The sequence below is a fragment of the Diplotaxodon limnothrissa genome, linkage group LG13, assembly GCF_057381915.1.
Source record: "Diplotaxodon limnothrissa isolate DT_005_m linkage group LG13, D_limnothrissa_male_GT1.1, whole genome shotgun sequence".
In the NCBI taxonomy this organism is placed as follows: Eukaryota; Metazoa; Chordata; class Actinopteri; order Cichliformes; family Cichlidae; genus Diplotaxodon; species Diplotaxodon limnothrissa.
Genome location: NC_140608.1, coordinates 12642259 through 12668103, shown reverse-complemented (window position 1 = coordinate 12668103; position 25845 = coordinate 12642259). Strand labels below are relative to the sequence as shown.

The window sequence follows — 25845 nt, the reverse complement described above, 5'->3', positions numbered from 1 at the left end:
GTTAGCGTTTTGCAGCTGCACACGTTCTACGCAGAAACGGACTGTTCCTTCAGGCTGATCTTAGTGAAACTCAGTGCAAACTGTTAAAGCCACCCTGTGTTGCAAACACAGTCCCTTTAGGTGTGATTTGCGCTTTTCCCAAACACAGATGAGTATCACTCTAGCTGGGATTTTTACAAAAATGTCCCATTCCGTTTGCGGTAAAAAAAAAATCATCTCTGTTCACATTCCTGCGTGGTATGTCTGTCTTAACCTTTAGTGTTAACCTTAGGGTTTGTTTTTTTTGGGTTTTTTTTTTTTTAGATGAGTCAGTTTCGGGTATTAGCTGGTGTGCTGAAAGGTGGAGGGAGCCCCTTCCTTCGATGGCGTGCAGGAGGGCTGACCTGGCGCTGCTGGGCTCATCCAAAGAGAGGCTGCTCCTCTAGGACTGATCCTCTTCCAGCAGTGGTCAGCAACTCCAGCTATGTGGAGGAGATGTATTTGGCATGGCTGGATGACCATAAAAACGTCCACGAGGTAACAATGTGTAGCATAAACTGCATCTTAAGTTACACAGAAAAAGGTCGGTTGAATATACCTTTCCATAAATGAAAATTTAAAGAGAAAACTATGACACCTAGAGAATTTCTGCAGAAGTTACTCAAATTGCAAGCTGGTGCCAGTGCTGGTCCTGAAATACAGCTGAATATCCCTGACCTTACTAAGGTTTTTCTTGTTAAATTATGTTATTCTTAGTTCAGCTGCCTGGGGCATCTGATGTAGTTGCGTTGTCCTGGATTCTCATCCAGCTTTTCCCTATTCTGTCACCCGTGTCCAAGCATTCACTAGTCACTGAATAATCATGTTACATATACCAGCGTTCCTTTGATGGATCTGTCTGTCTCTCTGCTGTAGTCTTGGGACAGTTTCTTCCGTAACATCCAGGCCTCCGGTCCATCTGGCGAGGCGGATGAGAGACGGCCCTCTGCTCTGCTGCAGGGCCGAGTGTTGTCCCACTCACTAGACGTGGCAGAGAAAGTGGTGGAGGACCACCTGGCTGTGCACACCCTCATTAGAGCTTACCAGGTAGGCCACACTCACCTGGCACAGCTGTGAGGATAACACACACACACACACACACACACACACACACACACACACACACACACACACACAGATAGATATACAGACATTTAATTTTAATGTGATGCTGATTTATGATATAATTAAGTCACATCTCATAGCTATCCATTTAAATCTTAAGGCAGTGTCTGTGTATGGAATTAAGATGTCATCCATCTCGAGCTGCAACTGACTATTTGCATCTCTGACGAGTATGTGAAAAATACATCAAACAGACTCCGCTTGGACTTGGAGAAGCAGATGCAATTGGCAAAGAAAGCTGTTTGTGCGTGTCCTTGTATTAAAAGGAATATACAACTTGTTTGTCACTGCACGAGGTTATGCAAATTGCAAGATTAACTCCAACCTACTTACCCTGACTGCTTTTTGAAAATGGAAAAATCAAAGAGACTACTTAAACAAAGCAGGTGGTAACATTTCCACTCGCCCTCTAATTAATTCAAGGAACTATCCAAGGGATTTATTAAATTCAGTCTTTTGGCAAAGGCGTCATTTTTATTCCCAGCTTGTTGCAGTCCTGGTGGAAATGTTTATGTCTGCGTGTGTACACAGACATAAAAGCTCTCCCAGGAGTATCTTTTCTCTGAAAGGTTGACCTATAACTGAGTGTTAGCTTATTCTCCAGCTGTTCATACTCAGTTTGATGATGGAAACCAAATTGCTTATTATTTTTTTCTGCCTGTCAGATTCTCTCATTTAGTTTTTTTTAAATCTAATTCTCTATCTTTTCTTCACCCCCACTGCACATTTCCATCTGTCTCTCTGTTTAGATCCGTGGTCACCATGTTGCTCAGTTAGACCCTTTAGGAATCCTGGATGCTGACCTCGACTCTTTCGTTCCGTCCGACCTGATCACCACTATTGATAAATTAGGTGAGATGCTTTCTTTTAGTCATTTGAGTCATGTCTGATTTAGGCTTTGAAGAGGAAGTTGTATGGGACTCCTTGTTTTAGACCCCGTCTGATGGAATATATATGGATTTAACCCTGAGGCTGTATATATGCTGATGAGTATCCTACTATAGAAATCTTCCCTTGTATTTAACTCTAAAGATGCTTCCCATGTTTTAGGATTTCAGTCTCAAAAGCTTAATCTTGCCTTGCTTATGGTGACAAGATTGTATTTGTCTGTTTCTTGGACCGTATTTCAACATTTTTGTATTTTTTACAGTAGATACATGTACAGCTTCACTTACATTAAAGATCAAGGGTTATATAACTGATCACACTGATGAGTGGATGTGGTTTTTCAGTACAAAGCACCTATCAAGTCTGTATACTGGTTGGTCAGCCTGATGCTGTCATTAATCTCAGGCTGAGCTCTTGTCATTCTCCATTTCATTTAGCGAACTGAGGGTCGGAGGATGTGGGATGGCCACAGAAAGCGATCGAAGTCTACAGGAATAGATAGTAAGGAGGAGAGAGAGCGAGTGAGAGGGAGGAAAAGAGAGACGTTGTTTCTGTTGGCTGGTGTTATCAGTGATCAGTGAGAGTCATGACATAGCATCGCATTATGTATGATCACCAGGGCTATAGTTCCCTAATGAAAGCTAATGACAGCCTCCATGGCCCCTTATTTGGTCAGCTGATTGTACACAAGTCTATTCTTGGCCCCCTTTGTCTTTGCTGTGTTCCTAATATGATTTGCACCTGTCTCCTCTTATGTTTGCCAGTAATCTTGAGCTTGACCAGCCCTCTCAGGTGGGTTTTGTTACCACAGAACCTTATTGTACCTGTATGTGGGGGCACTACATCCATGGGCCCTTCTACATTACTATCTATAAATTAATAGTGTATTATTGTTTATTTTCTAATCAATTTTTTTGGAAGTCTTTGCCATCAAACCAATCATCTCAGATGAAACTTCTGAAGTTTGTCAGTTAATTCTTAGCAAGCCATGCTGGAGGGGGCTCTGCAATCTCATTTAGACCAGCTAATCATTATTTTCATTAGTAATTAATCATTTGCTTATTATATTTTGATAGATCAATTAATCATTTCATTTATAAAATGTGAAAAATGGGCACTACAATTCCCCATAGGCTGATAGGATGTCTTTAGATTGCTTGTTTTGACTGACTAGCAGTCCTAAACCCAAGCATATTTAATTAGCATTAGCATGACTTAGATACAATTAGAAAATCATTACTAATGCATTAATGTGCTTGAATGGTTGATAATTGGATTTAACAATAAATGATTGTATAGTTTTTCAGTTTGTTTTAATTGTTGAATAATTCATTACCATGACTACGTCATAAGCTGTAATATATACACCTAACTGAGATATGCGCCACATACCTTCTTGCTCAGTCGTTCCATCTAACATCCTTTGTTTGCCTCTTTTCAATCACAGTTACAATATTTTAGAGGAGTAGTAGTTTCTTCCTTTAATGTATCAACCATTGTTGCAATTACTTTTTTCAATCACGGTGGAGATCCTGTTCCCCTTCACCTTAACCCGTTGAAACTTCTGCCCTGAACTGAAACCAGTGCCTGTCTTGCTTCTTTTAATGACTACACCAGCTGAGTAGTGATACATTGAGATGTAAGATAAACATTCACCTGAAAAGACAGAGATTATAAAAGGAGGTGAAAAAAATACACAGGAATAGGGTAAGCCTTTCTGTGTGAAGTTTGCATCTTCTCCCCATGTATGTGTGGGTTTTCTCTGGGCACTCCTGCATGAATGTTTTTCTGTCTCTATGTGTTAGCCCTGCAACAGATTATAAATCTGTCCAGGGTGTACCCAGAGTTTTGCCATGTAACGATTGGGATAATAGGCTTCAGTACCCCCAAAGCCCCCCACCCTGAATTGGATAGGCGGAAAACAGATGGATGGATGGTTTTTTGGTCTTTACCTTACTCACACCGTGAGACACAAAACCTTTGGGTGTTGCACATCCAGCATAAAAATCTGCCAAATAATACATGCAGAGCTACCTGCTGTGGCAACCCCTTGTGAATAAGTGATAGCTGAAAGTAGCTCACATTGCTCACACAAGATCATCTTTTCTGTTTCTTTCTTTGTCTTCTGAGTTGTTTATGTATTTACAGCTTTCACATATGTACATGCAACTTCACACACACATATACATTCAATCTTTAACTTTAGTATAAGAGTACCTCGTAAATATTAAAACTTAAATATTGTCATTTTTTTTCACATTTAAAAACAAAGAAAAAAAGACTGTTTTTTTTTTTTAATTCAACTAGTCTCACCACAGCAACAAGATAAATTTATGGAATCAGACACTTTAAATATGTATTTGTATAGTTTTTTTGGGTCGCTTTACTACGATTTCTTCTTACATAATATTAAAAAATTGGGAGGACTTTAATTCTTCCAATAAACTGAAAATTGATCTGAAAATTGATCAATACTCAATTGCCAGGTCATTGATTATTCCTTTCTTAATCCCTGTTGAAAACCATTATAGGGTATAGGCCTTTGTCTGCAGTGACGTGGGACACAAATTGTAATAGATTCATTTGATTAAATGAAACCAACTTAAATCTTAATTTTGGGTGGAAAGTATTTTGTTTAAGCTTGGAGTATGCGCTCAAAGTGAGTCAGTAAATTATATCTTGTGCCTTTCTTAAGAGTCTTAATTAGATATTTGTTTCATGTGGTTTTGTTTTAGGTTTATATGGTCTTGATGAGTCTGACTTGGATAGAAGTTTCCAGCTGCCCCACACCACCTTCATCGGTGGACAAGAGACTACCCTTCCACTTAGAGAAATCATACGCAGACTAGAGGTATTTGTACATACGTGTCTCCGATGAACAGGAGAAGCTGTCGTGCTGTTTCCTTTCTGTGCATTTCTTTTACTTTGCAACTTTTTGCTTTCAGGCATCCTACTGCAGTCACATAGGGGTTGAATTTATGTTCATTAATAATGTGAACCAGTGTCAGTGGATTCGTCAGAAGTTCGAGACTCCGGGAATCATGCAGTTCACTAGTGCTGAGAAGAGAACCCTGCTAGCGCGCCTGATCAGATCCACACGGTCAGCAGTGAATAAACAAATTCACACTGTGGTGACAGCGCAATACCTCACCTTTAGTTATAGCTCGCAACACTGACTCACATAACATAAACAAAATAGGAAGTTAACACACCCTATTCTTCATGTGAGCTCATTTTTATCCTTAATAAATTAGCTCATAAGTCACTGCAGGGTCCTTAAAATGATCTCGCTAGGGTGAATATATGTCTTATTGTATCCTTGCTTGTTTTATTCTGTTGTCACTGTCCTGTTCTGATGACAAACACACACACACACACACACACACACACACACACACACACACACACACACACACACACACACACGTAGTGAGATGCATTTTCTAAATGCTTGAGTACAAGGTGTTTAAGGCATCATAGTATTATTCTAAAAATAAATTACTGTAATGGAGCATATGCTATCATCAGTCAGAACCAGTATATTTTGTATAACCAGCTGTTCACAGCTACCTGTTAGTAGCACAAGCATCTGTGGTCCATATATGGGATCTGTTAAGATCTGTTATTGTGTCTAGGTTTGAGGACTTCCTGGCGAGAAAGTGGTCATCGGAGAAACGTTTTGGTTTGGAAGGCTGCGAAGTTCTCATTCCTGCTCTTAAAACCATCATTGACAAGTCAAGCGCAGCAGGGATCGACAGCGTAATCATGGGGATGCCACATCGGTAATGTGCATTTCCTATTTCTTACATCAGTCTTTTTTAAAGTCTTTTCCTTCTGTTTATATATATTTATAAACTGTACTTTCAGGGGTCGACTGAACGTCTTGGCTAATGTGATCCGTAAGGACCTGGATCAGATCTTTTGTCAGTTTGACCCCAAATTAGAGGCTGCTGATGAGGTGATATGTGGAAAACTCTCAGAGAAAATAAGTCTGGACTTACAGCTGATGCTTTATTCAGTCTCCATTTTTTATGCATGTAGGGTTCGGGTGATGTCAAATACCACCTGGGGATGTACCACGAGAGGATTAACCGTGAGACTGACAAGAACATCACGCTGTCACTCGTGGCAAACCCCTCGCACCTCGAGGCAGTGGATCCAGTGGTTCAGGGAAAGACCAAAGCAGAGCAGTTCTACAGAGGAGACACTCAAGGAAAGAAGGTAACCCTTATTGTACCGGATACAGCATTGTGCGACAGTGTTCAGCCACCCTTTATTTCTTCATACTAGTAAACCCCTGTGCTATGTGTGGGTCTTCATTTGAGACATAGAGCCCGTGAGTGACATCTCTACAGTATATACAAATATTTTATACAAATCCCACAGTCTCAATTATATTTGTATATTTAAACATTCAATACCCCCACATAGCACAGAGGTTTATTAGTATAAAGAAATGACGCGTAGCTCAAGACTTTTGCACAATACTTTTACTGTCTAAAAAAATGATAGCAAAATGCTTCCTTTAAGCCTATAATGTGATTTTTAAGGTGATGTCTATTTTGATGCACGGCGATGCTGCTTTTGCGGGACAAGGAGTTGTTTATGAGACGTTCCATTTGAGTGAACTCCCCTCTTATACCACAAATGGTACAATCCATGTGGTGGTCAACAACCAGGTATTGGAACTTTGGCATCACTTAAGTACAATCCCACTTATTAAAAAATATCTGGAAAATAATTTGTCTGTCTCCTGTTGTCTGTGTGTTAAATTGTATTACATAAAATGAAGCAAAATTAGTGTACCAATTTTGGCATGTGGTTGTTGTCAGATTGGCTTCACTACAGATCCTCGAGTGGCCCGCTCATCTCCTTACCCCACTGACGTGGCTCGGGTTGTCAATGCGCCCATCTTCCATGTGAATGCGGACGATCCCGAGGCTGTCATGTATGTGTGCCGCGTAGCTGCAGAGTGGAGGGCCACATTCAACAAGGATGTCGTCATTGACCTGGTCAGCCGCAGCCGAGTCTAAATAGATTAACAGCTTCTTACGTATGTGTAGCAGTTTTATTTTTAAAGTGTCTGTTTTTGCAGGTTTGTTACAGACGTTTTGGCCATAATGAAATGGATGAGCCCATGTTCACCCAGCCGCTGATGTACAAACAGATCCATCGGCAGGAGCATGTGCTGAAAAAGTACTCTGAAAAACTCATTGCTGAGGGAGTGGTGACACTGCAGGAATTTGAGGTTTGTGATCTAGTAGTGTTTTCTCTTGTTAAATATACTGTATATTGCTGCTGCTACTGTATGCAGTTTTATTTGGTATATCACCATCTGCTGGGCTATGTGCATTAAATCACACTTAGATATTACCCTAGCCTTCAACTAAATATGTTATGCTAGCACAGCTGTATTTGAGTTTCAATTTACTGCCTCACTTCAGTCATCTAGCCTCACAATCCCTCACATAGAGTATATATTGCCCAGTGAAGTTAAAGTATGCGGTTCTGTCGCCATTCAGTGCAATTGCAGAGGTTTTTCATCCACAACAGAAACTTTGACCATAACATCCATTCTGATTTTTTTTTTTTTATATCACATGGCAGAGTAATACTACAGCTCCTTCCTTCTGGCTTTTGATGGACACTGCTTTCTGTTGTGAGGCCTGCTATTTGGACTCACACTCCATTTATAATATATAGCAAAGGCACGAATGCTTCTGGAGACTTTTCCCCTTTATCTCTCTATATTACTGCTGCACACTGTTTAGGCTAGTCAGCTGAAGGTCTGTGATTAAAGCACACTTTAGTTAGCATTAGGGAAATTGTAGCATTTATTATTACAAAATGTATTTGCAGGAAGAAGTTGCAAAATATGACAAAATATGTGAGGAGGCATACACCAGCTCTAAAGATGAAAAGATCTTACACATTCGGCACTGGCTCGACTCCCCTTGGCCAGGTAAATTATCCACTTAGAAACAAAAAGTGAGTTAACCATGAAAATTATAGTTAGTTTTTAAGTTAATGTTTTATTTACTGTTTTTGTGAGTAATTTCTGTTTCCCCGATGGAGTGATTGTGTTGCTTTCTGCAGATTTTTTCACAGCGCAGGGAGAGCCCAAGAGCATGAGCTGCCTCCCTACAGGACTGGACGAGGAGGTTCTGCAGCACATTGGGCAGATAGCCAGCTCAGTGCCTCTGGAAGGTTTTAACATCCACCCTGGTGAGTCTGGTTGCTTTATGCCAGAGAACAAAGCAGTGAGACAGAGGATCAGTCATAGTAGTGGTGGTAGCAGTAACATTGATATACTGTGGAATATATATGCACAGTGACAGGGCCAAGTTTTGAAACCTCTGTAAGCCACTGTGCCATGTCCTGCATGGTTGAGGTAAACCTAGTAAAGCAATTGCTTTTCAAATTGTTGTTAATAGACAAAACAAAGAACCAGTGATACAGTTTAATGGTAAAAAAAATCAGCTTGTTTTTGTACTGTTTATTTAAATTAATAAAGGGATTTAAATAATTTGTAAAGCCTTACACCTTGTTGTTATTTACATTTTACAAAGTATTGGAGATTTTGGAAAGGTGGTCATAAACACTTGTGAGTGTAATGTTTTTAAATTACACAAATCTACATAACACATCCTTTCCAAAATTCAGAACTGGAAAGCTCATGTAACAAAAAAGCTAAAGAATTATTGAGACTGTAACATTTTTAAAAAAATTCTATTTACAGCACAGTCCATCCATTTAATACCATTCATATTTGTTTTATCCAAGTTAGTGGCTGGCAGGCCGGAGCCTCTTTTACCTGCCATAAGGTGAGAGCCGACATATGCTATAGACACGTCGCCAGTCTGTTGTAGGGCTAACACAAAAAAGAAACATTTACACCTGTGGCCAACTTAAGAATCTCCAATGGATTGTGCGATTAACATGTAAACCCCACACAAAAAAGCCCCAGTTAGCCTCAAATTCTGGACCTTTCTGCTGCGAGGTGACAGTGTTAACCATCACACCGCTCTTCCATCCACACAACACAATATTTTTAGTCATATGTGTCTTTTGCCTGTGTGTTTGTGTGTTCGGTTCTACAGGTGTGTCCCGTATCCTGCGTGGTCGAGCTGACCTAGTGAAGAGTCGTCAGATGGACTGGGCTCTAGGAGAGTACATAGCCTTTGGCTCCCTCCTGAAAGATGGCATACATGTACGACTGAGCGGGCAAGATGTTGAACGAGGAACCTTTAGGTGAGCCTGTGAGGAGTCACTCCCAGAAAGTTGATTCTATTTATCTGAATGTAGCATTTTCAGTGGGAGGAAAAACACGTGCTGAAAAAGTACTTTGAAAAACTCACTGCTGAGGGAGTGACTGAAAATGCTACATCAGGATGAACAGAATGAACTTTCTGGGATTTCCTTACCTGGTTGATTGAGCATGCATTATCAAGATGTAAAAAGTCACTGTCTGAATTTTTTAAATTGTCACATTTGTCTTGGGAGGAGCTCACCATGCTGCAAAGGTCTGTTACAGAGCTCTGCGCAATTGTGCAAAAGACGTTTAGGTATATTAACTTTTGCTATATAGATTTTTGTAGATGGGTAGTCCTCATAAACACAACTGTCCTCTAACTAAATTAGCTTGCATGCTTAATTAAGAAGAATAAGGAGCACCGTTCATTATTTTGAACGTCTTCATTTTTTAGATATAGTTCTTGAATTGTTAAAGTGTACTACATATCTTTAAAGATCCATCATATTTCATTGTCAACATTTCTAAGTAGTGTTAAAGGGTAAATGGCACTCTCTGACAGATAGTAAATTAAGTAAGCAGGGGTGTGGGAAGAGTGGCATAGCGAGTTTGCCAGACAAAAGACGTCAGTGCAGTCTCCTGGGAACGCTGAAGCCCACATGGTGTTGTCATGGTATAGAGGGAACGAGTGACACATGAACAAAACCAGCCTCCCTTGCTCTGTGCCTGTCTCGTCTGTCCCCTATCATTTCTCTACCAGCTCATCTTCACTGACACTCCCCATCTCAGTTTACAGTGACATACATCACGCTAACTAACCAGAGGCTACAGGGCTTTTTCTTTTTGCTTCGCATTTACCAATGACATCTATGTCTCCCACCCCGATGTCCCCTTCAGCAATGCAATTCACCTAGTTGGGAAAAAATTACCCCAGTCAAATGTTGGATCCACTCTTAGCTATGTATCACCTGTTAATCCCCGATCAGTTTTTTGTATTTGCTCTCCTACCTGTAATTTACCTCACAGCTTTTTTCTTCCTCTTACCTACACTGTTTTTTGTTTTTTTTTTATCCCCCACTAGTCTGGTTCCTTTCATAGTGTTTAGGAGCTGAGCATATTGGCATGTTACAGTTGAGTGGGCCTGCTTGCGTTTCTGTGATGTACGTAACAGCGTGGACTAATAGATTCAGTCGTTGTGTTTGGATAGGTTGCATGCGCTTCAGCGTGCGCCCCTTTCCCTGACTAATGGGGCCCCCTGGCAGAGGAACTGTGTGTGTTTTTGTGAGTGTGTGTGAAAATAAAGTGAATAAATGTAGGCATGCTGTTTATGAGGCAATTAAGAGAGAGCTCTCTTAAAAGTTTTTTTTCCCTTTGTGGATTGGGTGCAAACAAATTGTGAAAAATGAAATGTGAAATTATGTGTGCTACCTTAATTAATACAATAGATGCTGTTGTTATTTCATAAGCATATTTCTTGAAGAGAAAATGTATCTTCTCCAAATGTAGATTAAGGATCAAGCAAGACAATTATGCAGTACATTTGGAGCCCTCATTAGCCCATAATTATGGACAATACTATGTAAAAGATTACTATCATGATAATCTAGTCTTCATGGAGGAACTATATTGCATTCGGCACAATGATTTGGGTTATTTCCTGCAGTTATTCTGCCTTAATATTACATAACATCCATCACTGTGTGTGTGTGTGTGTGTGTGTGTGTGTGTAGATGTCATGAAAGTGATCTTAAAGGGGTCTAAGTGACTGTCTGAGCGTGCTGGATTTGAAGGATGATTCCTTAGTGGGACTGAGCGGACTGGCAAAACTTGTTAAGATTTGGGTCTTTGCTCACATCCACTCTTGTTGAGCTTCATACTGACAGAAGATCGCTAGAGAGGAAAGTGCCTTTATGAGCTAGGAACACAGGCTTCAATGCTTGCAGTGCATCTCCTGGATTAAAGACCTTTGAACATTTCCTTGGAAGAGTGCTGTTTTCACCACAATCACTAAAGACAGCATAAACTTACTGGCACTACCTGCTATTAGCAGTTGGGCTCCCTTGAACCTCTTTTGGTCTTCAGAACAGCCTTAATTCTTCATGTTATAGGTTCAACAGAGTGCTGGAAATATTCCTTGCAGATTTTGAGCCATATTGACATGATGGAGTCACACATTTACTGCAGATCTGGTCACCGTGGAGTAATTCTCAGTTGGTTCTAAGGACCCTTAAAGTGTACCCCCCAAAAATATCCCCCACACCATTACACCACCATCAGCAACAGCCTGAACTGTTGATACAAGGCAGGGTGGAACCATGCTTCTTTATGCCAGTTTCTGACCCTGCCATCCAAATGTTACAGTAGAAATTATAACTCATCAGACCCAGCAACATTTTTCCAGTCTTCTATTGTCCAGTGTTGGTGAGTCCGTGTAGGAGAGAACCTCAGTTTCCTGTTCTTAGCTGGCGGGAGTGCCACTTGGTGTGTTCTTCTGCTGCTGTATGTGTTTTGAATTCAGAGATGCTCTTCTGCATACCATAGATTGTACCAAGTGGTTATTTGATAAGTTGCCCTTATCTCCCTATCAGCTTGAAGGAGCCTGGCCATCCTCCTCTGACCTCTGGCATCAACAAGACGTTTTCACCCTTAGAACGTCTTTTCCTCTCACTGGATACTTTCTCTCTTTTCTATCATTTTCTGTAAAACCAAGGGGTGATTTGTGGGAAAATCCCAGCAGATCAGCGTCGATTTGAAATACTCAGATTAACCTATCTGGCACCAAAAACCCTGTTCAAGGTCATTTAAATCACATTTCTATATGTTCTTGCAAATTGTCATTTAATTTTCATTCTTCCTTTTGTAGATACTAAACAAGTTAATAATTTTGCTTTACAGATAAAAGCAATATTAATCACCAATTAAAAATGTATGTTACTATTACTTTTTAAAAAAAATATATGGGCCTCTTAAATTGATGCATTAATTTTAGCAGTGTGAGATACTCAGTTAGAAAAAACATTGTTTCATTAATTTATTATTTAAATGTAAATGTTTTTATGTTTCACACAGAAGTGCCTAACTCGGTACAGCAGTGGTGTTTTTAGTCAAGCTGGCGGCATGGATCTGTTTTCTGTATTTATTTACTTTTTTGTTAGTCTCTCACTCCCTTTGGTCCTGAGTAAAAATCCCCATAACTGCTAAATGGGTGACTTTTCCTTATAATTAATAATGTTAGCATGCTAAACTAAGGGAAACAAGGTGAACACTGTAATGCTATCATTCTAAAAACTAGCCCAGCTTGTTAGCATGTTGATTTCAGTCTTTAACTGAAAGCACAGCTGGTGAATGGACTGCTTCAGAGGGTGTCTTCTAATCTTGTTTTCTGTTTGAGTCCTTACCGTCCTGGCTCAGTTTCACATCTTCTGTTTTGTAGTCACCGTCATCATGTTCTACATGACCAAGAGGTTGACAAACGTATCTGTGTTCCCATGAACCACCTGTGGGAGAACCAGGCATCTTACACTGTCTGCAACAGCTCCTTATCAGAGTATGGAGTTGTAGGTAAGACTAGACTAAGCAGCTGAATATCATGCTGAGGATATTTGGTTGTTCTGAATAATCATGTCTATGACTTCAGGTTTTGAACTTGGCTTTGCCATGGCTAACCCAAATGCTTTGATCCTCTGGGAGGCCCAGTTTGGAGACTTTCACAATACAGCCCAGTGTATCATTGACCAGTTTATTAGCTCAGGACAGGCCAAGTGGGTTCGCAATAATGGCATTGTCCTACTGCTGCCACATGGAATGGAAGGAATGGTGAGATCATGTTAGAATTTGGACACTGCTGGGTTATTTGTCACAATTCATCATGTATTTTGTGCGTATTTATTGTTTGTCTTGATTTGTCCTTAGGGTCCAGAGCATTCATCAGCTCGGCCTGAACGCTTCCTGCAAATGACCAAAGATGATCCAGATCACATCCCTGTATGTTCACATGCAGTAGGAGTGGTTTCCTCTTCTTAATGCCATGATTTATTTCAGATCATTTCTAGTCTATCATTTATTTCTCTGAACATTGCACTGCGATTAGCATTCTTTACCTTCCTGCTTTACTGGCTGTGCTGACATCATAGCTACTTAGGTGATTGCTTAAGTGATGATTGCCCATTTCTGTAGAGTTGAAAAGTCTCTTCATCATGGCCTCTAAGTGTTGGTATTCAGCAGCAGTTCAGGTCCCCAGTGACCAGTTGCTGCGAGGGAACATAAAAGAGGGAACATAGCGGAGGCTGTATCAGCAGAAGCTTACCAGATTCATCTTCAGATGGGGTTATTGATTGAACTATTAGTGAGGATTAACATTCACTGTCCTCTGTGTACTGTACTTGTGTGTGTGTGTGTGTGTGTATGCAGGGGAGAGATACAGTGCACTCACGCAATTATGTGCTCTATCTTCTGCCCACTTATGAGAAGTGGCATTGTCGCCAGAAGATAGAACTACAATTTCTTTTTTCAAAGTCATTACCTTTAGAGTTAATATCATTTATTTAACTTCCATGAAGGAATTCACCGGAGACTTTGATGTCCAGCAGCTGTATGAATGTAACTGGATTGTGGTCAACTGCTCCACTCCTGCTAACTACTGTCACGTGCTCAGGCGACAGATTTTGCTGCCATTCAGAAAACCGGTAAAGTGTGACATCACCATTACTACAGTATGGTTTCTTTATGTCTCACTTAGGTTGCTTTTGTGCTTGTCATATAGTACTTTAAATAAAAAAAAAAAAGATCAGATCAGAGCTTTCAAATCACACATCACGTATAAACCACTTTTTTCTCTGACGATAAATCGAGAGCACACCTGATATTTCCTGCAGAATATTTTGTTTTCTTTGGGTCATTTTTGTTACACGACTGAAATCAAAATCGTAGTTGGGAAAGTGTGAGATGTGATGTTTCTATTATAAGAGGCTCAGTTTGACGATATTCATAATTCGGTCTATATGTTCCTGCACTTAAAAAAAAAGAAAGTAGAATTAGCTCAGCTCTAAAGTTTCAAAGTGTAAAGCATTTGTCTTTTCTTTTTTCTATATGCTCTTTTTTGTCTCACAGTTTTCAGGCACAGTGAATGTCTTAACTGATCCCCTGTTGTACATAAATGCGATGCTTTGCGAAGCGTGAGAAAATTAGTTCCAGAGCAAATTAGGGAGGAAGCCTACAGGGGATAATATTGTTGGTTTTTTATGGAAAAACTTCGAAGTTCTGGACTTGGTCGACCGAGCACAAAGGGTTTTATTTATTTGATTGTTAAAGAATTGTTTTGTTTTCCCAGTGCTGATGTTGCGTGCTATATGTTGGTAATAAATTAGCGTGAAAAAAGAGATAAAAACTTTTTTCCTCTGGAGTTTTTTCAGCGCACACAATGAAGATACGGCTGACAGGATAAATCTGTTGTTTGTCAGTGACGGAAACTTTTTCCCTTTTCTTCTCCCCTTCAAACAGCTGATCATTTTCACTCCTAAATCTCTGCTCAGGCATCCGGACGCAAGGTCAGGTTTTGATGACCTTGCCAAAGGTAGAGCTTTACCTTTAAGCGTGACATAACTTTTAATGTTTTATGTGTGTATTTATTTGCATTTATTACTAATGTTCAATGTGCATTATGTTTGCAGGCACTAAATTTAAGAGACTGATTCCTGATGAGGGCCCTGCAAGTCAAAGCCCAGGCCAAGTAAAGAGGGTTATCTTCTGTGCAGGCAAAGTCTACTATGAACTAGCTAAGGAGAGGAAGCAGCAAAATTTGGACAGAGATGTTGCCATAATCAGGCTTGAACAGGTTTTTAGTTCTTCTTCTCTGATTTTAAAATGAGACTGACACTGTGTGGTCATTTCTTCATCGGTCATTTTTTGGTCTCCAACTCTCAGATCTCTCCTTTCCCGTTTGACCTGGTCAGTGAAGAGGTGGAGAAATACGGCAACGCTGAGCTCATCTGGTGTCAGGAGGAGCACAAGAACATGGGTTACTATGATTATGTCCGACCACGCTTCCTCACAGTGGTTGCCAACAAGAAACCCATTTGGTAAGAATGTTTATTTATCATCTCACTTCTAGTTAGAGAACTAGCCAAAGCATTTGAGCTCTTGTTGCAGGTGATAAACCTTACGTGTTTGTTTCAGGTATGTGGGACGAGATCCTGCGGCTGCACCGGCGACAGGAAACAAATCTACTCACCTCAATGAGCTGAGGAAGTTTATGGACACTGCTTTCAACATGAGCTCCTTCCAAGACTGAAACTTGTAAAGGAGAAGGTCATTTCATTGTTTTGATGTGGCTTAGTCTTAGGTTGAGGGTCATTAAAAACCTATCTCTACACAATTGTTTAAGAATAAAAAGTTCCTTATGAACATTAAGCATAAGCACTAAGCCACAGAATGGTCAATCCTGCATCTTCTGTTGTGTGGTAGAGTGTAGTACACCAGTATTGTTCACACAGCCACGCAGAACTGTGACAATCATTATTGGAGTGGTTTCACTACTTCAAATATTCTTTTGCTGTTATGCTGAATACTGCTAAATAACTATTTTGATATTTATTTTGATTGTAGCTATGAAACACACCCAAAACACCCCAGAGGTACACTTTAACAATAACTATGAATCGCATGTCACAGGTATGAAAACTGTGCTGAAACTTAACACATCAGTAGATTTTATAGCCTGTTATTGTTTGGCTACCTTAGCTGTTTGTGAAGGAGTGTGTATTTATTGTCACACATCACTTCACCAGGAGACATGAGCCAGCTGGCACAGAGACTTGCAGCCATGTTTTCTACTTAGGACATAAGGCTCAGCTTTTTCTTCTGAAGCGCTGGGACACGCACACACATAAACAAAGAACAGCCTTGGATGCTCAGAGAGCAATATTGATGCATGGTTGTCACATTAAAATCCCCAGATATCAAACACAAATGATATTAGAAAAGCTCCTTAAAATTATACTTCTTGTCTAGCTGCGCTGTAGTTTACCTTTCCAACGTAGAGCTGGGAGATTTAACCAGTAATGCAGAAACATAGTTTTGCATATTTAGTGATTTAAAAGAGGTTTATACATGACTGTTTAGTAAATAGGGAAAGAGCCACATATTCATGTGGGAGCTGAAATATGTGCTCAACATGATATAACTGCACCTACAGGGAATAATTTGAATATGCAATAAATATGTTTTAATAAATGAATGACCTGGCATACATACAACAGTTTGAACTGATGAGTAAAGTTACAGGTCATCTGTTAATCTATGATAGGTTGAAATAGGATTTTGCTCACTGACACAAATGATTTAATGATCCTGGAGCTATTTTGTAATTGTTTTCAGATTTTGTGTGTCCTTAATTTTCTATTAATTCCATAAATGTGTCTTTAAAAATATGTGGGCTGTCCTGTCATGTGAACCAAATATAGATGAACGCAATATCAAGCAGTGGCATGGAGGTTTTAATTAAAATGTAGGCTTTATCTCACTGAAACTCTGCCTATCTTAGTGATTGAAATTCTTATGCAAATCTGTAATTAAAGAAATTACAATGGAATTTCGATCGAAGCCACAAAATTCTAATGGATTATGGCCATAAGCCCAAAATGCACAGACTCATGCTTTCATATTCTGACCTTACCATTAGAAATTGAGACTCATAAGACCAGGCAACTTTTTCCAATCTTCTGTTTATCAATGTTGGTGAGCCCGTTTGAACTGTAGCCTCATTTTCCTGTTCCTAGCTGAAAAAAGTGGCACCTGGTACGTTCTTATGCAGCTGTAGCCCATCTACAGCTTTAATGCTTTAAATGTTGTGCATTCAGAGGCCCTTTTCTGCATACCTCAGTTGTAATGGCTGGTTATTCGAGTTAGAGTAATCTTCCTATCAAATCGAAGCAGGCTGGCCGTTCTCCTCAGACCTCTAGAATTGACAAAATATTTTCACCCAGATAAATATTAGTCACTGAATATTATGTCTTTTCCAGAGCATTCTCTGTAAATGTAAAGATAGTTGTGCAGGAAAATCTCACATAACAAGAAGTTAAACATGTGAACCTAATAAATTGACTGGTGTTTATAAATGAATCCATACAGTGGTGTAATTGCATAATATGTACAGTTTTTAATTGCATTTTTTAAATATGGGTTTATTTTCAGTAAGCACTCTCCACTGCAGCAACAGCCTCTCTGCAAACAGGGTCCAGTTTTCCATCTCCGCCTTTGGGGAAAAACAAAAACCAAAAGGTTTTCAGACTGAGTGACGTCATCACGACCTATCACTTTAAGTTGATTTGTAGCTCCACGTTAATCCCACAAACCTTACATGTATCCCAGTCAACCAAACTTACCAAACTCCAGATCCTTTATGTTACAGGTGAAAACGACCTCCCCGCTGACCACGAGCTCCACAATATTCCACTCGCGTGTTTCTTCCAAAACGCACAGGTGCCCGCGCGCTCTCAGAGCGGCTGCAGACATATTGGATCGGTCATTAAAACAAAACAAAAGTTTTATAACATGGACGAAGGCAGATGACAAGCATGACATGCATGAATCTCAATAAAGCTGGATATGAGACAGACCCTGGAGACCCTGGAGGCGGAAGGTCCTGTGTTGTATTACTCCGCTGGATTTATAAGGTCCGTAGCAAAGTGTGACCCGCGCATTTGCTGGCATTGTTTGTTGTGTGTCACCTGGGTAACTGATTCAATATGCATCGATTGCTGGCATGGTTAGCCTATGTGGGCAGATCAAAGAAAGAGAAGCAATCTATAACCATCGGTTTCTGCGCCACCGCAGACTCACTGCTGATCAGTGTTTATTACAAATGTTCACACCAAGACATACATACTTTTCAAAGAAATTAGCCCGTTATTGATCTGGGCTGATTTTTCTTTAGTTTTGCTTTTTGCTGCTGTCCTTCTCACTGCTGATATCAAGAGATATTACCTATAACCCAATCAGGTTGCACAGGTCAACACGTTCTCACTCCCAACTCCTCAAACGTGTGACGCATGGTCAGGCTCCCTCTGCTTCACTTATGGACGCGCAGGGTACCCCCCTCGCGTCGAGAATTGACGTGAAGGGTCCTCCGATTGAAGAGATTGCCGCGGAAGTGCCTGTTGTCGGCATATTTAGACATTTTCCAAATCACAGTGTAGTGACGTATACAGAACACAATAAATTATATAATGTAAACAACTACCTGAAAAACAGGTAGAACGATACTTTTGTATCGTTTATTGCATTTATGGAGGGAGTGATGTATGCTGGGTAATGGCACAGCTAGCTACTGGGTGACTTTATTCACCCGCTTCGGCTGTTATCAGTCCATACAATGGGCGTTATTAGCACAAATCAGTCCCATAGATATGGGCCATCTCCTGCTGGATTTTTCAGAAGGTTGTTCTCATCCATCCAGATGGAGGATCACTAACAGGAGCGTGGGAAGACTCCAGAATCCACTCTGGCTGGAATCCGGTGGATATGCAGTGTGTACAGGTAAGACCATTTAAATGGACAGCATTTATAGAATGACTGTTAAAAGTCAGCGAGTGTCAGTAATGTTAACGTGGTTATCTTAGTAATACACAGAGTGCTAATATAACAGCTTTAAGATGCATTTGTAGATATTATTACGTGTTTTACCGTCTTTATGGTGCTAGCTTAAACGTTAGCTTATATTGGAGTAAAGCTGTTACTGTTTAAACGATGTTAGCACAGAAATATTAGCTTCTGTCATGACTGATGAAGTTACTAGTTAATAAAGTTTTCAGTAAAGTGATTAATCGCAGCCACAGATTGACAGCAAATATCTCGATTAGCTTCAGTGCATCTATAATAAATATGTGCAAGTTTCAGTGCTTCGTTTAAACTGTAAGATACTTATACTGACCCAGGGTCAGTGTAAAATACAATCCTAGCTGTGTGAACAAAGCCACTGTAAATTTAATCCTGCATGACAAACCTCAGGATGCAGGTTATTATTACTCTTTCCTGCTGGCACACCTGTCACACCTGAGAGTCAGCTAGAAACTTACAGTGACGTGGACATCATGCAAAGACTGCCAGACTCTGTAATACTGCAAAGGATCAGTGACTCTCTGTGTGCTGAACATCTAGGATTGAGTCAGGCTGCATTGACTGTGGGACTTTAATGTGTTAAAAGCAGGTTGAAGACGGCTCAGAAACATTTGAAGATTAAAATTTAGCATTATGGCTTCTGGTGGTTTGTAAAGCCTCTACTCAGCTGTATTTTTGTTACTAATTTATGTTTGTTGTTGTTTAACACAGATTTCAGAAGAGCAAATATGCTTAATAGTTTAACTAGATTTCATTTGTCAGTGTGGGACTGCTGAGTCACCTGAAGAACTCATTTCATTCATTTTCCACATGATGTTCATTTACAGAAATGTTTCACAGGAACTGATTTCTCCCAAAGGGTGAACTAGTGCGTTTCCATAGATTACCTCTGTATGAATGTACTTCTTAAATGAAGGCAAGTGTTTGTCCTTTTTTGTTCCTCAGGTACAGTACGTGATATCAAGGGCAGGCGGTCAACACTGGGGGTAGACAAGAAGCAGACGTACTTCCAAGAGGGAGCTGCAGTGAGGTCAGAGGTCAGAATCTGAAACAGCTCAGGTTTATATTTTAGAGGTTATAAAAAATCAAAATGTATTTATAAAGAAACCTTTAAATAATAGTCATAATTATGATTATTATAAGAAATATCAAACATTTAAGTGGATTTTCTGTTACACATATTGTGTTAGCCCTGCAATAAACTGGCAGCCTGTCTTTGTCCTGTATCAGCTGGGATAGGCTTCATCCTCCTGCAACCCTGAATTGGATACATTGTATTCCAATTATCTAATCTGATCATTTACAAACTCAAGGTATCTAATCAAAATGTAAGTAATAATTATAAAATGGGAAAGCAGAAATAAGTGTGACATGAATGTAAATGTGTGAGCTGACATAGAGGACAGCTACATGTAGTCTGAAAAACCTTTGTTGTCAAGTTTGCAGGTCTATCAGCACGAGACATTCTTACATAGAAGAGACTGTTAAAGTCTCTAACTCAGTGAAGCATTATTGGTCCCGTCTGTTTGGATAAATATAGTAAGTTGATGTATGTGCATTTATTGACACATTTTCTTAAGTGCTTATCCAGTTCAGGATCACAGTGGAGCTGCAGCTGGATATGTTCACTAAATAAACCTTACAAAAGTTAACAATAAACCTGCATCCATGTATGTTGTTGTCCACAGGATGAGAAAATCAAACTGGAAGACTGTGGAACATGTTAATAAATGTTTGTGTGTTTATGCCTGTGTCTTTCACAGGAGGCGCTGGAAGGTTTCCCTAATAGTTCCTGGTGAATCAAAGCAGAACCATAAAGGTTGCTGGACTGCATGATGGCCTTACCCCTGAGCCGTCATCCTGTTAAAGGAGGAACCACTTATAAACTGTTTTCAAAGTAGCTGAGCAGATTTAATCTCAAGTAAGCGATTAACTGTTTGTTCTGCCACTTAAAGAGCATTTAAGGACGTCTTTCGAGTGTCCAGTTGAATTAATTCTACTGGCTCTCATGGTCATTTGTTATTATAGACATATTTTTCATGTTCATCCAGCTATTTAGTAAATTCTATCTATTTAGTAATATCCGTCAGCTATAAAATGTAATATAAATATAAAAATATCTAAATATCTCCTGTCCTTTATGTTTTAATGATGTAAGTCTGTTATCGTGTTACATTAGCATTCCTCACATATCAATGAGATGCTGTACAGTACAATCCTACTGACGCAGCAGAGGGATAACGACGGCTATTCAACATCGTTACACGACACATTCAAGCTGCATGATGCAGACAAAGTGACTAAATCATCTTTTTTGTGGTTTATTGTCTTCAAACCAGCAGACAAAGCCGATTGCAGAAGATGTCAGAGAAGAACTTCAGGCCGTGTACTGAAAAGGTATTTTTTTCTTGTTATCAAAAGACATTTGGAGTGGCAGCTTCTACAACTGGTTGTGCTAAAGTAAAGCTTACAGTCTAAGAAATCACAGTGTTGATATTCAGCCCAAAGAGAAAAGCTCACTTGTTTGAATTAATTTACAATCATAGTTTTTATAAATTCTGACTGTAAACAGCTTTTACAGCTTTGATATTGTTTGACACTCGATATCAGGTGATAGGGTTTAATTTAAAGGTTTCTGTGTCCCAATGAGCCATTTACACTGACCAGTATCAGTTTAACTGTAACACATTCATTATTTAGATTCAACAAAGAAATAACTGAATGTAAAAAATGGCAGCCCTCAGGCCAGGTTTATAGAGATATATGCATGCATTATGAAATTTATGTATCCCAGATAATTGTTATTCATCTAGTCATGGCAGACCTACCTCTTCCTCCCAAGTTAACTGCAACCCAAAAGAACTAGTGGGGCTATTTACACACTCACAACCAGTGTGGGGTAAAAAGAGCCACCAAAAAGCTGTCAGCCACAGATGTGCTAGAAGAGTTAGAAACTCTACTTATGGAGAAACTTTCTAAGTCTAACAGAGGACAGGTACTCCTGCCCAAATAACATGATATAACCCCACATACAGCCCAGCCATAAAATGAACCAAGTCATTTAGTTAAAGACAGCATGGGACCAAATGCATGTAACCAGCCTGCATCAACCTGACATTTCTTCCTCCTGAATTAAATGAATGAATGGATGAAAGTTAAATGACTACAAACGTAAAGCCACTAGTTCCCACACTGGAGCTCCCTGACACTGTGTGTTAACCGTATTTAGCTTGTATCAACAGTTGTAACAGGCTAAGCCACCTGAGACACTGCATTGAATGATTGTTCCTGTCTTAATGATTTCAGCTGACTGGTTTCAGCTCAGATGTTCTGCTTTTTCCTTTCAGTAGATCAAAGCAGCTCGTGCTCCTTCTGCTTCCAATTTAGAAGAAGAAGGCGAAGGCTTCAGCGAAGTGGCGTTCATGGTCTCAGTGAACAGTCACGGTCACACACTGCATGTGGTTTTAAAAGCAACATGTCTGTTCACCACAACAATGGAGATGTGTAATATTAGTGCAGCTACGGTTTGTTTTTGAACATCAGTTCTGTTTTCTACTTTGATCACTTAGACCAAAAAATTGTTGTTTTCAGATTCTTTCTTTTAAATCTATAAAGCACCTGTTCATTTTTTTATTACAATTAGTTTGACATAAATGTTAGTGTTTCCTTTATGATCTTTTAATGCTTACACTACACTGTACATGTCTACATTAGAGACATTTTGTTACCTGTTTCTGTTGACTCAGAGTTGTGAAATGTTCTTTTATTTGATGCACAATATGAAGTTCATAATTTTCTTACAAATAAAACTCTAATGACAAACATGAACAGCTGTGCTTATTTCTGAGACATGAGTTTTGAATGTGTTGATATTTAGACAGTGTGCATCTGTCTGCTGAAACTGTAATGGTGAACCTGAGGTGATGGTCAACAGAAGGCAAATATATATCAATATAAAACAATATTGAAGTAATGTCTTTACCCTCTGCAGCATGTGGACGCTGTGCACGCAATCACCTTATTCACTGTAGTAAACATGCACCGCTAGCTCAGACTGACTGTCTCCATGGTTACATCGTATATTATTAGCTATGTAAACAGCTTCCAAAGATACCGCCATAGCTCTCTGCAGCTGTAACACTTAAACACTTTTCAAATCGTTTCATGTTTTTGATAGTTATGAAGACAGAATATGTTTTTAAGGTCATGCTAGGTGGTTGCTATGGTGGTTGCTGTGGACTTGGCTGGACCGCGTCCGATTCCTGTTATTAGCTGTCCGCCATAGGAAGGCTGCGTTCCATTTACAAGTAGTGACAGTCTGCCGCAACTCGAACTCAAACCCCGCTTTGTTCTTTAATTATAGGCCTTTTATAGCCGTTCATGACACGCACACACACACATAAAGCACTTTGCCTCACCATGAGAATGCAAGTTTACCTAACCTAACCTTATAGTGTCTGATATAGGATAGAAAAATGAAGCAACCAGAGATTTAATGATGAAGACTCTGGGTTCTGTAGTTCACGTTTTACAGTCCTGAATGACTCTTTGCATATGATTTATTGAAGAGGAGTTTAGAATGCACTTTACATTTAGACTGTTGCTGTTTCATTTTTTACATTGTTGCCGTGTTATGTCATGAATAAGATTCACCTGCTGGGGGTTTGATGGATCAGCTGGACAATACAGTCAAAGACAGACTTCATTCATCATATGCAAGAATCCTAGTTGGATTTTTGTTGTCACTCATGTTTTTGAACCAAATATTGAAAACAATTCTGACAGACTGGATACCTGGTCAGGGTGTACATTACCTTGTACTCAAGCATCCCAGGACAGAGCCCTGCCCCACCATGAGCCTGGGTGGATACGTGGTTATAATATAAAAGGACCAATACTGAATATGAATATTTCATGAAAATTGAATTATAATACAAATTAGTAATAAGGGTTTCTCTGCGCCCTTCTCCACCCCATACTCAAAGAGCTGCGAGCAGAGAGGGTGACAGGAGAGGATGGCACTGAAGAGAAGATGCTTGGTTTCTGGAGTCTCCTGGTCCTGTCAGTATTAGTAGGATGCATCTGCTGTGTCTTCTCGTGGATGCTCACCTACCTTGACTCGTTCCAGCCTGGTATGGATTTCCCAACACTGCGGACAGTGGCCCACGTCAGAGACGTTTAATATTGATTACATATGTCTGAATTGCTAACCCTAACCCTAGCTCAACAGACCACAATGCCCTGGACTGTCAGTATTATTACATGCTGTGAACATAAGTACCTTTGATCACAGTTTATGTTGTAAAAGACAAGGAATATTGGAAAGAAAGATCAACATTGTGATATTATTTCTTCCAAACTGACCAGAAACATGCTTTTCATACTCTCACAGCAAAGGATCAGACTCACTGTGCATGACAGCTCGGGCCAATGATGTCTGTTAGATTGTCAGTTGTTTAGTGCTTCTGTACAGTTAGGGTCACCGTCTCTATTTCAGAATAATTAATATGCGGAAAACACTAAAAGTTGATTGTCTTCCAGTATGATTCTTCATAACTCCTGCTTTGAAATACTGAACTTTAAAATTTACCTGACGAAAGATCATTTACAGTGGCACTCTGTCAGGATCATTCTGACTGTAAGATCACTGTATTAATCTGAATCCTTCTGAAATGTGCTGTGAATGAATGCTGATGCAACTCACTGTGGGAAAACTGTTAACAAAATGACTCTGTGACACATGCAACACATTCACAGAGGAAGAGGACACAAAGGGAGGACACGCAGAGGCTGTGTTAAAGTCAGAAATCCAAATCTTTATTAAAAAACAGGCGGTGGTAACAAACAGGAAGACAAGCAGTCCATCAAACAGTCTACAGGGTCAAACATACAGAGAATTCAAACAGCAGTAAAAAATAACTGGACACTGAAAAACTTAAAGCAATGTGTGACGCAATAAAAGGAAGCAGCGCAGTATATTCACTGAATTATCATCAATTACAAAAGAGAAAAACAACGATTTCTAAGGATTATTTTCTTAAATGCAGTTAGAGTGTGGCTGGTAAAGATGGAAACATACAGAATGTAAACTGTGTGAGTTTGGTGAACTTTGTTTGTTAATTTGGGTTGAACCCAGGGCTGTATAGGCGTTGGCTGAATAGCAGTGGTGTTCACCTTGGGGTGTCGGTCAGAACACACAGGACGCACAGATAAAGGTTATACCGTCTTTACTGTGATTCCTCAGCTTAACAGCACAGTACAGCAACACAGTAATGCAACCGCAGGCTTACAGAGTGGTGAGGGGTGTGGGTGTGTGTGGTCTGTGAACAGAACATATACAGAATACTGAATGTAATAAACATCTAAGTCATGAATTATGATGCATTAGCGTTCTTCGAATCTAACCAGAACTACAAATGGGAATTCCTATATGAACATCTACATGCACGAGTTTCACACACTACTCCCAAACCCTTACAGTACATGACATTGATTGCCAATACACCCAACAACAATATATCACAAACACCAAATCGTTTAGCTTACAGCCAGCAGGTATGTAGCATAACAGGTAGCATTAGTAGCATGAACTAGCCACATAGCGAACAGGTCGATACACATTGCACTTCTACATCCACTAAATGTCTAATTGGCATAAAAGACTAAAACTGTCCTTTTCAGGCATGGCTCCACGTCTACTCACAGTTCTTTAGCGACGCACACAACTCACACCGTGTGTAGACATCCCCTGCAGAGTCAGTCTGCCAGGCGGCTCTTGCTATGTGTTAGCTCCAACTCTGATCACTGGAACATGTGCTCAATAGTCCAACTGTGCTCTCTCGCCACAAGGGCCCCCCCCACACAGCTGACAGCCTTTCCAACATAGCCGCCCCCCAATTTGCGGTGCAAATTGGCCCCATGGAAAGGCTGTTTATACAGATGAGGGC

General features: G+C 39.9%; 2 protein-coding genes across 2 annotated transcripts; one reads left to right on the top strand and one right to left on the bottom strand.

Annotated features, from left to right (window-relative positions):
- Nucleotides 1–303: 303 nt before the first annotated feature.
- ogdhl (oxoglutarate dehydrogenase L) lies at nucleotides 304–15620 on the top strand. The gene is made up of 22 exons (XM_085369229.1): nucleotides 304–516; nucleotides 895–1065; nucleotides 1893–1995; nucleotides 4767–4882; nucleotides 4977–5131; nucleotides 5667–5813; nucleotides 5899–5989; nucleotides 6073–6252; nucleotides 6582–6710; nucleotides 6864–7043; nucleotides 7127–7279; nucleotides 7891–7993; nucleotides 8128–8256; nucleotides 9132–9282; nucleotides 12717–12844; nucleotides 12921–13099; nucleotides 13196–13267; nucleotides 13843–13968; nucleotides 14783–14855; nucleotides 14953–15116; nucleotides 15206–15360; nucleotides 15458–15620. Exons 1-22 carry the CDS (start codon nucleotides 304–306, stop codon nucleotides 15570–15572), a joined length of 3033 nt encoding a protein of 1010 aa, XP_085225355.1. The 3' UTR covers nucleotides 15573–15620.
- A 1849-nt stretch (nucleotides 15621–17469) lies between these two features.
- Nucleotides 17470–17992, bottom strand: lg13h10orf53 (linkage group 13 C10orf53 homolog). The gene is made up of 3 exons (XM_085369679.1): nucleotides 17899–17992; nucleotides 17665–17784; nucleotides 17470–17534 (listed from the first exon to the last, which is right to left on the bottom strand). Exons 1-3 carry the CDS (start codon nucleotides 17990–17992, stop codon nucleotides 17470–17472), a joined length of 279 nt encoding a protein of 92 aa, XP_085225805.1.
- Nucleotides 17993–25845: the final 7853 nt, after the last annotated feature.